This window comes from Pongo pygmaeus, chromosome 10 (assembly GCF_028885625.2).
Source record: "Pongo pygmaeus isolate AG05252 chromosome 10, NHGRI_mPonPyg2-v2.0_pri, whole genome shotgun sequence".
NCBI lineage: Eukaryota > Metazoa > Chordata > Mammalia > Primates > Hominidae > Pongo > Pongo pygmaeus.
In genome coordinates this window covers 62,658,588-62,674,542 of record NC_072383.2, presented here as the reverse complement: position 1 = coordinate 62,674,542, position 15,955 = coordinate 62,658,588, and the positions used below count along the sequence as shown (strand labels likewise).

The 15,955-nt window shown below is 42.0% G+C and overlaps 1 protein-coding gene across 2 annotated transcripts in view; it reads right to left on the bottom strand.

Annotated features, from left to right (window-relative positions):
• Window positions 1-15,955, bottom strand: part of TBC1D30 (TBC1 domain family member 30) — a 106,866-nt gene that overhangs the window by 45,139 nt on the left and 45,772 nt on the right. The window contains exons 1-5 of one of the 2 annotated variants that reach the window (XM_054442090.1): window positions 10,735-11,121; window positions 7,909-7,970; window positions 7,297-7,362; window positions 5,308-5,433; window positions 3,501-3,686 (exon numbers count right to left, since the gene is read on the bottom strand). In XM_054442090.1, the coding sequence (XP_054298065.1) occupies window positions 3,501-3,686; window positions 5,308-5,433; window positions 7,297-7,362; window positions 7,909-7,970; window positions 10,735-10,888 (594 nt within the window). In that variant the 5' untranslated portion in view covers window positions 10,889-11,121. Of the gene's footprint in view, window positions 1-3,500; window positions 3,687-5,307; window positions 5,434-7,296; window positions 7,363-7,908; window positions 7,971-10,734; window positions 11,122-15,955 lie in introns of those variants that run through there. The other variant, XM_054442089.2, reaches the window with a different exon arrangement.

Below are 15,955 nucleotides of genomic sequence, written 5' to 3'. Positions count from 1 at the left end.
ATGAGTTCTGTATGTCAATCCCTGTTTCTTTCCCACCAAACTCTTACCAACAAAAATACCTGGAACCATGTATTTCCATTCAATGTTTAGGCTCATTTGTACAGTGGAATCGGAGAAGTCAGATATTTTCAGAGTTATAATAGTATTGAATCACTACCTCTACTTTCTTTCTTTGCAGTTCTCTGAAGAGTATCCAGGTGCTAATTCAGGCGGCTTCATTCTTAAAAGGTCTGGCATGCTATGTACCTGACCCACTCCCTAAAAGACGAGCTCCTTCCCCAAAGCACCAGAAAAACAAAATTAAGAACAAAATCATAACTGGCTCTATATACATAACGGGCTCTATGTTGATGGAAAAGTAGCTATCTCACATTTTGACATTCAGGATACTGTAAAACTCTATTTCCAGCCCCCTGCCCCACAAAAAACAAAAATCTCCCGCCCTGCCAAGGGCCCATTTTCTCCTCCTCCCCAGCTTATAATTTCCACTTTTCAGGGTCACAGTTTTGAATGAGTCAGTAGGGCAGGGGCATGCTCTCGAAGAGGACCCTCTCCTTTGTTGTAAGGTAGCCAGACCCAGAAGGCCTTAGCCTTCTTACATTAGGATAAAATTTACCAGGTAAACGTAACATCATCTTGGAAATAAAAGCTCAGCAACAAGAAAGGAATAAATTCTTTCTTTGCGGGAAGAGGAGGTTCTGGGAGGCAGCAGCTGATGAGGAGAGCAAGTTTCAGCATGGTAGAGCACCCTTGCAGGAACCTAGCACTCTATGGATCAGGATTAGAGGAATTTACAGGATCATGAATGCAGACGTAAAGGACATACACTGACAACTGTTGTATTTTTCATCTAAGGATAAGATATATAGTGCTGAGAAAGATATTTGGTTTTTATTGAGAAATTATGATCCCTCAAAATTACATGAAAGCAAGCAAAAAAAAAAATTCTTCAATTATCATACTAATTCCTGTGACAGTGAAATTCTCTATCTGAAGGCATCTCAATGTCTGATGTGAAGACATAGAGCCAGCTCACTCAAACCACTCACCACTGTATTTCCAAGGTCAAATCTTAGATCAAAAAAAAAAGCCAGGCACGGTGGCTCATGCCTGTAATCCCAGCACTTTGGGAGACTGAGGCAGGAGGATCACCTGAGAAGTCAGGAGTTTGAGACCAGCCTGGCCAACATGGTGAAACCCCATCTCTACTAAAAATACAAAAATTCGCTGGGCGTGGTGGTGTGTACCTATAATTCCAGCTACTCAGGAGGCTGAGGCAGGAGAATTGCTTGAACCTGGAAGGTGGAGGTTGCAGTGAGCCAAGATCATGCCACTGCACTCTAGCCTGGGTGACAGAGCAAGACTCTATCTCAAAAAAAATAAATAAATAAAAAGATTTGGCTAAATAATGGGAGAGCTCTGAATTTTTAACAAAAGATTAAAAATAAATGATTTGCTAAGTAAAAACTTAAGTGCTAAATAGCAGGAAAAATGGTTCACCTATTTCTAATAAACTATGTTTCCCTAGTAATTATGACTTGTAGAGGCCATGCTGGAAAAACAGACATCCAATATTCTCCTCGACATCAGAAGTGTTTCTTCATGAAGCCAACCTTCCTCTGCATATTAAATGTCTAAACACAAGAGCTACACACTCTTGAAGGATGATGACATCATCTCATTGCATGGAGTTCATTTTCATGGGGGCTGAAATATTCAGTTTCTCATCTTTATCTAATCCATATATTTATGTGAGTTTTTAATTTCTAGTTTCTCAAGTATTACTGAGCCCTTTTATAATTTGATTGGCATGTACATTTCCTTCCCTGAACATCTCCATCCAACCCCCTAACTTGATTCACTTATTCGAATTGCTCTAGAGAACAATTCCCATTTTATCGTCATACAATTCCATCTGAAAAAAAGAAAAAACTGATGAAAGCTGATAGACTGAGTAAACAAAACTGCTTCTTAATAAAAAACATCTTAAAGTCATGTATTTGTCACTGCCTTCCTCCCTCTCCTACCCTCACCTTTTTGATGAACAAGTAACTTCAAAGCTGCTTCCTTAAATACATCAATGGAAAAAGTGAGAGGCTGAATACAGATTTAGATCATGTCAAGCTGGATTTATAACTAGTCCACCATCATATGTATAAAACCAAAAGGAACATTTGTTTATTTTTCCACATCACATTAATCAGTGATTGACAGTATCAATAAGGTATTCACCACAGTCAAACACAAGTTGTTGGGAGTGGGGTTGCAGTGGGGGGCGGTTCTTGAACACGAAGACTAAGTATCTATCTCATACATCACAAAGCATTGCAATCAAGAGCAGTTTAAAAGTTCAAATATGAATTAGTAATCCCACATTGCCTTAAGCAAATAGGCATTAGCCTCCACATTTAAAATGCTTCATTTCTCATAAGCATTCTATTTCTGGTGACTCACTGACACACATGCAAACTAATAAGCTTAAATCACTAGTGCCCCATCTCAACATGTTTTTAAAATTTGTTTTAACTAATAAAGGTCCTAGGCATCAAAGATTAAAAGATATTAATATAAGTCAACTCCATAATGCTTCTCCATGCAAACACCTTCCTTAGACACTCACTCTCAGCCCAACTCCTCCATATCTTGCTCCAAATATGAAAGAGTAAAGCAACTCAATAAGGCAATCCAATCAAAATTAAGCATAACTAGTACGGAAGGCAGTTCTAACATGACCCCTGAGTCACACCCTTGTATGAGCCCTTCCCAACTTGACTATGAGCTGAACCTGGTGACTGGCTTCTAAAGAACAGAATATGGAAATATAGAGGGATGTCACTTCTGATGTTTGGCTACAAATCTGTAACTTAAACTCTTTTGCCTTGCTCACTATCTTTTACTCTCTTGTTCACTTTGGGGGTGCCAGCCACTGGGTTGAGAGATGGAGAGGCCACATGGCAAGAAACTATAAAAGGCCTCCAGTCAACAGCCAGCAAGGAACCGGGGCCTCAGTCCAACAGCCTGTGAGGAATTAAATCTTGCCAACAACCACATAAACAAACTTGAAAGCCAATGCCCACCCCCAATTGAGCCTTCAGATGAGATCGCAACACCAACCAACAGCGACAATGATGCGTCCTTGAGGCAGTTAGGCTGTGCCTAGATTTCTGACACAAAGAAACTGTAAGATAATATGTTTGCTGTTTTAAGCAGCTAATTTGTTGAACAGCAATGAATAATTAATACAATTAATATTTAACTTGCTTTAAAAATATGATGTCTTATAAATGAGACTAAACACACAATCATTTGCCTCATAGTTGGCAGCTACATGAATCTGTCACTTGACATGGCTCTAACCTGGAGGAAATGCTATCATAGGTCATTACAAAGGTGTGGCAAACACCTTGGAAAAGGATGAGACATCAAGGAAGAGAGATTATAGTTCCAATTTCTCACTCTCAGAAGAATGTCCATTGCCTTTGTCAGAGCCTGCTACTCACTTTCAGGGCATCCCCTTCATTGCCTTCCATCACTTCCAGAATTAGTGCAGCCAGGATGTTAAAGCCTTGACAGTACCCAACAGTTTTGTTCCATCGGGCATAGGCCAGTAGCACCCGCTTCAACACAACCCTGTCCTGCTCAGCCTCCTGGCCACAGTAAGAACTACAGCCTGTGCGGTGAAGGTCCTAAATGGAAGGGAAACAATATTTTCAAAAATAACTCCTAATATTCTTTCCAAAAAAATACCTTATTTTTTGACTCAATAAACGGAGTCAAATTATCAACATAAATTTTATTTTTCAAAAATGTGTATGTTTTATGCAAATGAGCCAAAATGCATTTTTAGCTTTCTTTTTCATAATATTTTGTAATACGCTGTTTAAGAGAGATTTGCAAGGGGAATTTCAGTCAGGCAAATTTTCAACTTAAAATGTTTCCAGGATTACCACAAAAAGTAGCTCAGAATTAACAATAATTACATTATAATTTCATATAAATTGATAGTTTGTTTTAATAATATTTCTCAGATAAAACAATAGTCATCACAATACATGTATGATTGAAGCTAACATTCTTCCTTTCTACAAATAAAGTATAATATTTAGCTATCAAAACTCTAAATAACATAAAGGAGTGAAATCAAAACAGCAAAAAATGTGATTATAGAGAAAAATCATTCTATTCAAATTATTTTATGAATGTATATAAGAAAGACAGAAATATTTGCTATGCTTTAATGAAGATAATATCTATAATTTAATTACTAAGCAGGAACTACAATTTTCAAGAGCTGAAGTCATTAACTGACACAGCATTCACTTCAATGAGAAAAAAAAAAGATACTCTTAATAAGATGATTGTTACAAAAGGTTCATTGCCTTAATTCACCAGTTAGACAAAAAGGAAATATTTCAAATATGAGATACTTCATCTCTGTAAAACATATTCTAAAATTCCAAATATATAGCTTAAATGTGAATAATGCAAAGGCTTTTTAGTACACAATGTAAAATTGCATAACTTTTTTAGCATTTGTCTGAAACCAAGTTAGAACAGAAAGTAGCTCATTTTAGTTAGTACTTCCTCCTTAAAAAAAATCTCCAAATATGCCAAAACATTAGCCATCTTGAGGTGGCCAAAATTTGGATGAAACAACTTTCCTTTTAAAACCCTAGCTTAGTATCACACTGTAATGTACTCATATAAAATCAAAAACCATGTGCTAGAGCCTTATGTAAGAGGATAATACTGGGATCAAACAGAATCAGTATCCTTGGCTTTTAGCACCAGGCTCTGTTCAACTGTAATAATCCAGGTAAGCAAGCCACAACTGCCTACACAGCTGGCTTGAACCCACAAGTATTTGGTTGGAAGTAGACCCCAGCTGTGAACCTGTCTTTAGAAACTGGCAGTTAAGAAACTATCAAAGACCCTAATAAGAACCAAATGATTCTCATATGAAATACACTTAACCAGCTTTTTCAATCAGTGACTTTTATATAAAAATCCAGTTGGCATCATTGACCCATGACAAAGCATTCTTCCTATAGTGTGAGGAAGATTAATAAGTTGAATATGAATGAAAGCTCATTTGCAATCATTTTCTTCTTACTGGTAACATTTAAATTTATGCAGACAACACATTGTCAAGGTTCTCCATGAAAAAGCTAATGAAATGAGAAGGCAGAAAATATACAGACATTCAAACCAGAAGGTAGAGATCATTTGATCCTCTGTCCAAAAAGCAACTGGCTCTTAGAGTCTTTCTTCTATATTAGGATGACAGGCCAAGTTCAGGGGCATTACCTTGACTATCTGAATTCCCATGGAGTCATCATCAGGATTACTCCTTTCATTGAAAGTGAAGCGCATGGTTTTGTCCCAGTCAATGGCTATACTGTGCAAATAATGATCTGCCAAGGTCAACCAAACCTAAAATATTACATAGACAAAGGAGAATGCCAAAGTAGAACATACAACTTCATCTTTATTAGAAAGTAGTTATTGCATTCAACAAGAAAATGGGAAATGTCCCTAGACCAGCTATCGCTCATAAGTAGAAATCTACAAGAGCCTACTGAAATGTTTGCTGTACTGATTTGCACCATTTAGGGCCTTTCATTTACTCTTTCAATAAATATTTGTTGAGTTCCCACTATGTGTCAAGCAGCAATCCAGGCATTAGGGATACTGTCAGAAAGACAAACCAAGAAGATTTTCAAATCATATTTCTGTTCATTGAATAACCTGTATAATCTCATAAGCTTGTTTTACTTGGCTCTGTATTGCTCTCCATACTTGGGCAAGAGCCATCTGGTCACTCATGGTGAATGAGGCTTTTTTTCACCATGGAGTGGCCTCTGCCTTTAAACCATCCCTCTCACACACATACACAAAACTGACAGATGGGCTTCCATAATGAGTAAGTTTTTAAAAAGAGCCACTGGATATTTTTACCCTTTGATTATCTTATCCAGAAAATCTGTTTCTGAAAGTTATATTTCATAATGTCATTTTTATGACTATTTTGAGGAACCCTCAATTTTCAAATTCTAGAAATACAAAGATTAGGCTTATAAATTAATATCCTAAGTGTGTATTTCAAGTTTTGGTATTTAAACATGATTTAGCAGAAATAAACATTGATTTATATATCCAGCCAGACTTCTCTCCTAACCTCAGAAGCATATATCCAAATGCTCACTTGATACCTTCAAATTAGATATCTAATAGGCATCTCAACCTTAACAGATCCAAAACCAATCACTTATTCCACCACCTACCCTACCTACATGTACAGACACACACACACCTCACCTACTCCTCCCATCTGAGTAAACAGTAATTCTACCTCCCAATCACTCAGGCCAAAATCTTGAAGTCATCTTTGACATCCTTTTTATACCTTATATTCAATCCAATAGGAATTCATGTAAGCTCAGCCTTCAAAATATATCTAGGATTTCCATCTCCACTACCACAACCCTGATGCATCTGTTGCCTGAGCTACTGCAAGTCTCCTACTGGTCTACCTACTTCAGCCCTTGTCTCTCATATTCTCAAGTCAGTACCCAGAGTAGCCCATTCATAATAAAAGTCAGATCATGTCACTCCCCTGCTCAAAATTTCCCAGTGCTTCCTAGCTCACACTGAGCAAAAGCCCAAGACCTATAGTAGCCTACCAGGTTCTCCATGATCTGCCACCCCCTCAACCCACCACATTACCTCTATGACCCCCTCACCTACTGCTTCCCCCTTTGTTCACTGTGCCCCAGCCCCGCCCCACCCCATTTTTGCTTGAATACAACCCAGATGCAAGATGCTCCTGCCTGAGGGCTGAGGGTGCTTGCGCTGGCTGTTCCCTCTGCCTGGAGTATCTCCTCCCAGGTAGTTGCATGGCTGGCTTCTCAACTTCTTCAGGGGCCTACTCGAATGTCACCTTGCTATTTAAAATTCCACCTCCTTACCCCTTTTCTCCTAAACGCTCTTTATTTCTCTCTACACTTTATTTTTATCCATGACACTTATTACCATCTGACATACTTTATATTTTATTCATTGTAAGCTCCATGAGGACAAAAAACTTTGGTCTGTTTTGTTTTTTTCCACTGCTATATCCCTAGAACCTAGAACATTACTTGGCACAGAATAATCAATAAATATTTATTGCATGAATGAATAATCAAGACAGGTTTTCAAGTAACTAAACCTAGAATATATTTTTTGACATTCCAGAGGCTTTAAAGAAGGGCAGTGATGATCCTTCTGTATTCTAGCCCTATGAGTTCTCCTTACCTTTCTCCTCCATTCCTTTGGTATTCCTGTGGATAGCCTGGCAACTGCCTTGAGAGCATCGTACCACTAGGAACAAAGAAGAAATCCCAGGAGGTGATCACAGTGACCTAGATAAGCACTTTGCAATCTCTTTCCCATCTTGACATTCACAGAATGTGTTGAAATTTGCACAGCACAATGGAGTAAACAAGTCAAAGCTTCTTTCAGACAGAAGTGATCAGTCCATGGCTATTACTGTGCCACGTCCCACCCCTTGGGCACCCTTAACACATCTGTGACCCCTTTGCAGTACAAACAAAATGGTTGGGAAGCTCTGGTTAATAAGCCAAAATACATATTATGGGGTTCAGAATAATAGACATTACGGTACAGGTGTGAAATTTATTCATTTTAAAATTTTTCACACATGTACCATTAATAGAAAGTGCAAAATTTGTCATTGCAAATATAAACCCCGGCCACTTGTAGCTCAAAAGCTACTTTACCTGAAATATTTCTGAAGTGACTCGTCTTCACATTCATATCAAAGAATATGTTATTTCCACTTTGAGAATATATCTCATTGTGCCCTGTTGGTACCCCCAAAAGAAGAGTGTTTTCAAAACCAGTTACCTGCTGAAAACCATTTTGACCTAAAGATGGCTCAAGAGTGAATTTCAACTTGGTATCAACTCCTGAAAGAAAAATACATAAATAGATGTTATTTTTGGAGACTATAACAAGTTATATCGAAAATACTAGTAAAAGCTTGATTCTACTGAATCATCACAAATTTTTTTAAAGTGTGTATCTTTACTAAATTTTAGTCAATTTTGCCAAAAGGTAAGCATATTGATTCTTAAAATAGGAAAATACACTACAGCAATAGAATGTGCCTTACTACATATGATGGTGGTTTACATAGATGCCTGGAGTACCACAAAAACAAAAACAAAAACAAAAAATGACACCACAGGCTTGGAGTCACACAGTCCTCCACTCGACTTGGTTCCTAGACTGAAACAATTTATCTAACCTATCTCAGTTTCAATTCCTTTTCTTCTTTTTAAGAGATAGAGTCTCAATATATCACCCAGGCTGAAGTATAGTGGCTATTCACAGGCACAATCATAGCACAATGCAGTCTTGGATTCCTGGGCGTAAGCAATCCTCCCACCTCAGCCTCCCGAATAGCTGGGATTATAGGCACGTGCCACCACGCACAGCTAATTTTTGTATTTTTTGTAGAACAGGGTTTCGTCATGTTGGTCAGGCTGGTCTGAAACTCCTGATCTCAAGTGATCCACCTGCCTCAGCCTCCTAAAGTGCTACGATTACAGACATGAGCCACGGCACCCGGCCCCATTTTTTAAAGGAATTATTGCCCAAAAGTTCAAGGACCAAGAAATGCCAAATACTATCAATAACATTAAGTTTTACAAATTTCAAAAGTCAAATGATGGCATTTTTGTTTCTAAGATTGTTGATTGCAGATTAGGTGTACTAAAAACTTCTCCACAACTTCCACTTCTTAGGGGTTGGTATGAATAGGAGCAATCTTCAGAATTTATGAAATAATAGTAAGTAATCAAGTAGACTGGTCTTTTTAAAAATATATATATACACGGAGTCAAGAAGCTGGAAAGAGATGTATCTGATTTTTGCAAGCCCACGTCAGTATGCAGGTGCTCTTGGAATCCTGGAAGAGCGCTGTAAATGCATGAGTTGGGTCCTAGGTTTCCAAAGTAAGCTGTGGCAGAGAATCCCAGGCATCCAATCAATGCCTTGATATTTCTTTTTAAAGCTTCAGGGCCATAACCATAATCTGCCTGGACAGATAAGTTTTTTTTTTCTCCGAAGGAATATTAAGTACCACATGGATCCGCCTCTCTCTGAGGTGGTTTAAAACGAAGTCCTGCCCAAATGTAGAACGGTGATAACAATGGCCACAGGAGTGTTTCCAGCCCAGCGCACACTTTAAGGCACGCTGAAACAAGTGAGGTTGCTGTCCAGACGCGAGGTGCTGAATGGAGGAGCGTATAATCATGATGTTTGCTTGATAACAAAGACCAGGAAATTCGGTTCCGCTCTGACTTATTCTTGCCGCACTACAAGGATTCTCTGTATGTCTGACCAATATGCTCTTCTGACTTTTCCGGGGCACCTGCTGGGCATCAGGCCGATTGCCTTCTCATAGTGAAATCCAGCAGGGGTTAGTTGGCCAAAACCACAACTATCCTCTCATGATCAAAAATGAGCAAGAGGATTTAACTGAAATTAATTCGCCGCCTGTATGCAAAAGCTTAAACCAGGTCACTTTCACTCCCCTTTTCTTCTAACAGAATACGGGCAGAGAGAAGGTTTATGTTTCATCTGATAATCACAGCTATTCCGGATTCAGAAATACAAAACACTTTTAAAGTGGGAAGGAGATTTAAAAGAAAAAAAAAAGAGGTAAAGGAAGATGGTGAATAAATACTACAGCTTCTGCCAACTAGACACTTCCTAGGGGAGAAAAACAAAGAAACCACGAGGTTGGGAAAGGCAGCGCCGCATCCCACCCTTTGGGACTCTGCAGCTCGATTCTCCTGCAGCTCTACAGCAGGTCCCCAGGGCGCTGGCGCTGGGGGGTGGGGGCCGGGGACCACGAACCCTCCTGGAACGCAGCCGGTGCCACTCCAGGGAACAGGTGAGCGCCAAGCACCAGTGAGAGTACAGCCAACTCCCTCCGTGCCCAGGAGCCCGCGCTAGGGCCAGGCTCTTAAAATCCCGGGGAGGGATGCCGGGTGATGGAGCCGACGCGGAGTTATGCAGCCTGGAGAAGCAGGGATGGGTAAACACAGGCTGACAGCGGGAAGGGCCTTGCCTAGCACGACCAGGCTCGTTCCCGGACCTCACCTATGAAAAGGATCTCCTGCTGCTCCCCACTCGCACTCACAAATTACAGGCTCCAGTTCGAGCTGACCCCGGCACTCACGCTGAAGGGACTCGGGAAAATAACACCCGATTTTGCCTTTGCAGCCACTGTCTTCCCCCTCCGACCTCCAGTGTCAAACCTGTGCCTCTCTCCGCCCCCACACACCTCTCGCAAGGTCTGGCTTCCTGCGAGCCTGGAACACAATAGGTGGTGCGGCCTCTGAGGGCCTGGGCAGCCACCCGCACTTCCCCGCCACGCGGAGAAAGCTGAGCACATAGGCCGCAGGGTGGGGGTCCGCGGGCAGAGGGTGGAAGCAGCGGGTTCTCCGTGCCTGGGGAGGCCGCTGCCCCGCCCAGGCCCCCGTCTGCCCTCTACCCTTCCAGACCGATCGCTCCCTGCAGGTGCCAACGCGGTGCCCAGCACCGGGTGGCACGCGGACTTTCCCCAGAGCTCCCCGGCCTAGACGGAGTCAGGCTAAGGCAGAAGCGCAGGCAGCCCCGGCGCTACTTTCCAGCACCCCATCTGCAGCCCTGGGTCCTCACCCGGCTCCAGGGTGCAGAGCAGCCGGGGCGCGGTCCGGGAAATGCAGCTGCGCTTCTTGAGCACATTGCTCAGGATGGTGCCCACGCCGCCACCCTGCCGCTTCAGGCATCTCCCCCCGCGCCTCAGAGACCCGGTCAGCTTGTCCTGCCGCATCCGAGAGCGCCCCGGGCTCTGGCACGGCCACCGTCCGTCTCGGTCCCCGCTACCCCACTGGCTGAGCGGCTGAGCTCGCGGAGCTGAGTGAGTGTCTGCGGCTGACCGGCCCTTGGGAGCACGGAGCGCACGGCCGGCCGGTGCTGGAGAGTCACAGGGACTTGCGGGGCACCGCGGGAGCCGCCGAGCGCAGGGAAGCCAGCAGGCATCTGCAGTGCGGAGCCTGCAAGGCTGAGGCAGGAGATCGCTCGAGTCGGGGAGGGCGGGAGCTAGCTAGCGAGCGAGCGCGCGGGAGACGGAGGCGGCGTGCCCGCCCCCAATCCCGGCACCGCCGTGCGCAGGCGGGGCCGCCTCAGCTACACCGCGCCCAGAAGCGCCAGAGACAGGGAGCCGGTGGGCGCACTTTCGGGGACCAAAAGCAAAAACAGAGATGTCCGTGCTTCTCCCAAGATCTGGGAGGGAATAGAGGGAGCACCAAGGGGCGCCAGTCTCAGGGGCAGAACACCCATGAGGGCAAGCGTCCTCTCCCACTTCCGAGCAGTCTCAGAAGGGGCCGTGACCCAATCGCAGGCGGCGAGGCACATGCTTCAGCCCGAATTGCGTTGAATTATTTCCTGGCAAATTAGAGAGGCGCGGAGAAAATGAAGGGAAAAAAATGATTATTTCTTTTAGAAAAATGGGCTTCCAGAAAAAAAGTGTTCTCTTTTCAAGCAGTATTAAAAAGTAATGTTCCTCATCTCTCCAGCCAGACTTCAGTAATTCTGAACTATTGCCCATCATTATGGCTTAAAAAAAAAAGTCATTCTCAAACGGCAATATTCACCAATAGAATATTTACCATTAAAATGAATGAAAGAAAGGGTGTGGGGGGGATATAAAGATTTTGTGTTTGCTAATATTTATAAAAAGAAACACTAGATGGATAAACCAAAAACAAATTAGAAAACTTGTATAGGAGAAGGAACATCGTGGAGGAGACAAGAATGGAAAACTGAGTCCTCTCTTGATGTGCCTCCTGTAGTTTTGGCTCTGGAATAACACTATATTAATAATACTAACATTAAATTTTTAAAAAACCAGGATGATGGAGCAGCATGCCTATAGTCCCAGCTACTTGGCAGGCTGAGGTGGGAAAACTGCTTAGCCCCAAGAGTTTGAGGCCAGCTTGGGCAACATAGCGAGACCCCATCTCTTAAAAAGACATAAAAATAAAAATAAATTTTGAAAATACATAAAATAGTCTGGGCATGGTGGCTCACACCTGTAATCCTAGCACTTTGGGAGGTCAAGGCAGGAGGATGTCTTGAAACCAGGAGTTCAAAGCTGCAGCGAGCTATTATTGCACCCCTGCATTCTAGCCTGAGCAACAGACCTAGTCCCTGACTATAAATGAATAAATTATTTTTAAATTGTAAGAGAAAACCCTAACAATTGAAAATTAATGGAAACAAATCAACCTAATGGACTATCCCACTGATAGCATAAGAACACAGAAAAAAATAATTCTCTCTCTTAAGTTGACATAGAACACAATATTATGACTGTACATCAACAGTGGTACATATTCCCAGAGCAAATAAAACTGCAAAGAAATCTTACATTTCATTCAGTAGTATTGTTATTAATAATATTCATATTTCTTAAATTCTTATATCCACTACAGGATAAGGCAAATAAATAATTATGCTAACATCAAATGAAGCCAAGATGTTTTCAGTGTAATAGAAAATATGTGTACAACCAAAGTAATTGTTTTCTTTAAAATATTACAATTATATATTTATATGGGAAACACTAGTATGAACTCATTTTTTTTCTTTTCAAAAAAATACATACATTCATTGAATAGGTTTAGAAGTAAGGACAACTCAGCAGCAATGAATACCCCCAGCACCCAGGTTATGGTCTCTAAAAACCATTCCCCACTCAAAGGAACTAAGGCTCCTTTGAGGAGTGACTGATTCCAGGTTTGGGTCAGAAAAAGTACAAGATGACCCTGAAACATTTTGATGACCTCAAAAAGAAAGGAAATGTTTCACAATTAATGGGGTCAAGTCAAAAGAACACAAGAGTCACATAAATAGGCTCCTTCCTATTGGCCAAAGATGAAACAATTTGAACTTGAAAAACAATGGCTGAGCCTGGACAACATGGCGAACCCCCATCTCTACAAAAAAAAAAAAAAAAAGCTACAAAAATTAGCTGGGCATGATGGCACACACCTGTAGGCCCAGCTACTCAGGAGGCTGAGGTGGGAGGATCACCTGAGGCCAGGGAGGTGAAGGCTGCAATGAGCCATTATCGCACCACTGCACTCCAGCCTGGGTAACAGTGAGACCCTGCCTCAGAAGTAAAAACAAAAACAAAAAGCAATTGCTGGGTCAGGCGCTGTGGCTCAGGTCTGTAATCTCAGTGCTTTGGGAGGCCAAGGTGGGACAATCACTTGAGGCCAGTAGTTCAAGACTAGTCTGGGCAAAATAGCAAGACCCTGTTTCTGCAAAAATAAAATAACTTAGCCAGGTGTGGTAGTGTATGCCTGTAGTCCTAGCTACTTGAGAGGCTGAGGCAGGAGGATCGCTTGAACCCAGGAATTCAAGGTTACAGTGAGCTATGATGGGCCACTGCACTCCAGCCTGGGTGACAGAGCAAGACCCTGTATCAAAAGAAAAAAAAATGGCTGCTATTGATTGAAAAAATATTGAATATTTTTAAATGCCTTCATAAAGATAGCCTAAACAAGCCAGAAAAAGAAGGCATTCCTATGACGCTTCCCAGAATTTGAGGACAATGTCAGAAATGGCGCAACCCTAAGAATGAGCTGTATAAGAATCTATTAAAAATGAGATGAGCCATCTGCAAAAGTAAAGCAGGCTAATAAAGGACACGCAAGCTATTCAGTTGTAGCTGCCTGGCAGAGGTAAAGATGCTTTCAAAAGGGCAGTACTCTTTGAAAAGGCATCACTTTAGAAAATGAAGTCACTGTTTAACCTGGTCATGACTAATTGCTTGGCTTAGATAGATTTCCCAACCTTTTTTTGCAATCTCCGGTACAGAAACTTATCCTCCATCAACCATCAACTTTTTATAGTTTTGGTACATGTTTGTATTCTTCAGCTTTGTATTAATTTTAATAAGACACTCATTGGCTGTTGCAGCCTATCTCAGTTGTACTGAGAACCATAGGAAGAGGTCTGATGCTTCCCTTTGACCAGTTTTTTAGAGGGCACAATATACCCTGGGGCTGAAGATGGTGATGAACACCCAAAGTCAAAGAGAGGGAACTGGCAGGAGAGGGAAAATCCAGGAGGACAAGTTGGTAACTGCATGCACAGTCTCGTCTTCCAGACCTCTCATATGCTCAAACCTTAGAGGGTTTTGTGTTCTATTTTAACAAGAGAGGCTATTTATGCTCGGTTTCCATCACTAGGCAAGCCAAGAGGACAAGCAATCAGCTCTGTTGTACAACACTGTCTCTGGAGTGGAGAGGAGGACGTCCTGCCCCTGGGGCTGTGACATATGCCACTCAGACCATCCAACTCCCTTTGGCTCTGACGTCATGCTCACCAAGCAAACTTTGGATTGTCATTTGATTTCCCATATAGACTCTGCTGCAGCACAGAGAATATATTAACCAGTTAATAGCAGTCAATACCCCTGAGTTCACTCAGCAGTCGGTAACCTGAAGATACCAAATTTCCAGACTGCCAGAGCTGACATCTAGACTCTAGGCTGTCAACTCACCCATGTGTCATGACTGATAAAAAGACCTCTCTTTAGATTCTTCTTTACTTATAATACTTTTCTTACTAGTAGTGACAGAAGCTTGTTTGCTTGCAAAAGGAACATTCAATTTCACCTCTTTTAGATCTATTACGAGGAAAATCTAACTCTGTTTTGAAAATAAAATTTAAGAGTTTCTGCTATGATGGCAATAAACAGCAAAGGAATTAGATAATATTATTTTGTTTACACTGGAGAGGAAAGTCAGGACTGCCAACTTTTATAGCAAACAGATAATTAAATGAGCACTAAAACACAATACTCTAAAAGCAGCGATGGCCCAAGCCTAGTATTATGTTGATTGTGTGACTCACAGCTTTTTATTTCATGTCTGGAATATTGTTTTCCAAACGTGAAAGATGTCACCTAAAGTCAACTTACAGAGAACTCAAGCCAGCATGGACTTTGCCTGAGAATCTCAGGAGCCAGGCCAATTTACCATTATTCTTTACTAATCAAGCTTTACCAATCAAATAATAGTGAATTCACATTTGGGCAAATTATACACTGCCAATCTACAATCGTTATGACTTATGCTGAATTTAGGGGAAGGAAGGCTCAGTGAACACTTCACGTTGGATGAGATAATGTTATTTGGATTGCTAAAGAAAATGAAGGCTTTGAGGAAATGCCCCGAATGTCTCAGAGCTAATAACCTGAGGACATCCCCCACAGATGTGAGCTCCCAGGCTGAAACAAAAAAAGTATGGACCATTCGGCACACCTTGCATCTTCAGGCCTACACGCTGGGAATGAGGTTTCCTTGAGAGCGAACTTTTCCTTTAATGGGAGAAGGGGGAAGAAGTCAGTAAGAAAAGAAAGCCCAACACAAGGAATAAAAACTACGTCCCAAGGGGCTTCCAGAAGGGGAAGTGGGTCTGAGACTTGTGATTTCCTAATGCTATTTTTTTGTTTAACAGTAAAGTCTTAAAATAAAAAGGGCCTACGTGCTTATCTTCAGAGACTGACAATTACCAAGAGAAAAGGCCCTGGAAGCCTGCTATGAGGAGAGAGAGACCACAGGGAGCCAACCTGCTCTGGGGAAGTGGGCCTGGAACTCATCTGTACAGCTGCGGAGTTCCCTGGCAGGTGCTGATGCGCACACAAGCTGAGCGTCAGAGAAGATCTCATCAGACCACCAGATCTAGTGCTGTCTCCCATTGGGCAGGAGATGGGGACATTTTGCACCTGTGATAATAAAAAGAGTGGAGGTCTGGTGGCATAAAAGCCACTCTTCCTCCTCTCTCCTCATCCCACAATTTTTGCACATGTGTGAACAGCTCCTGA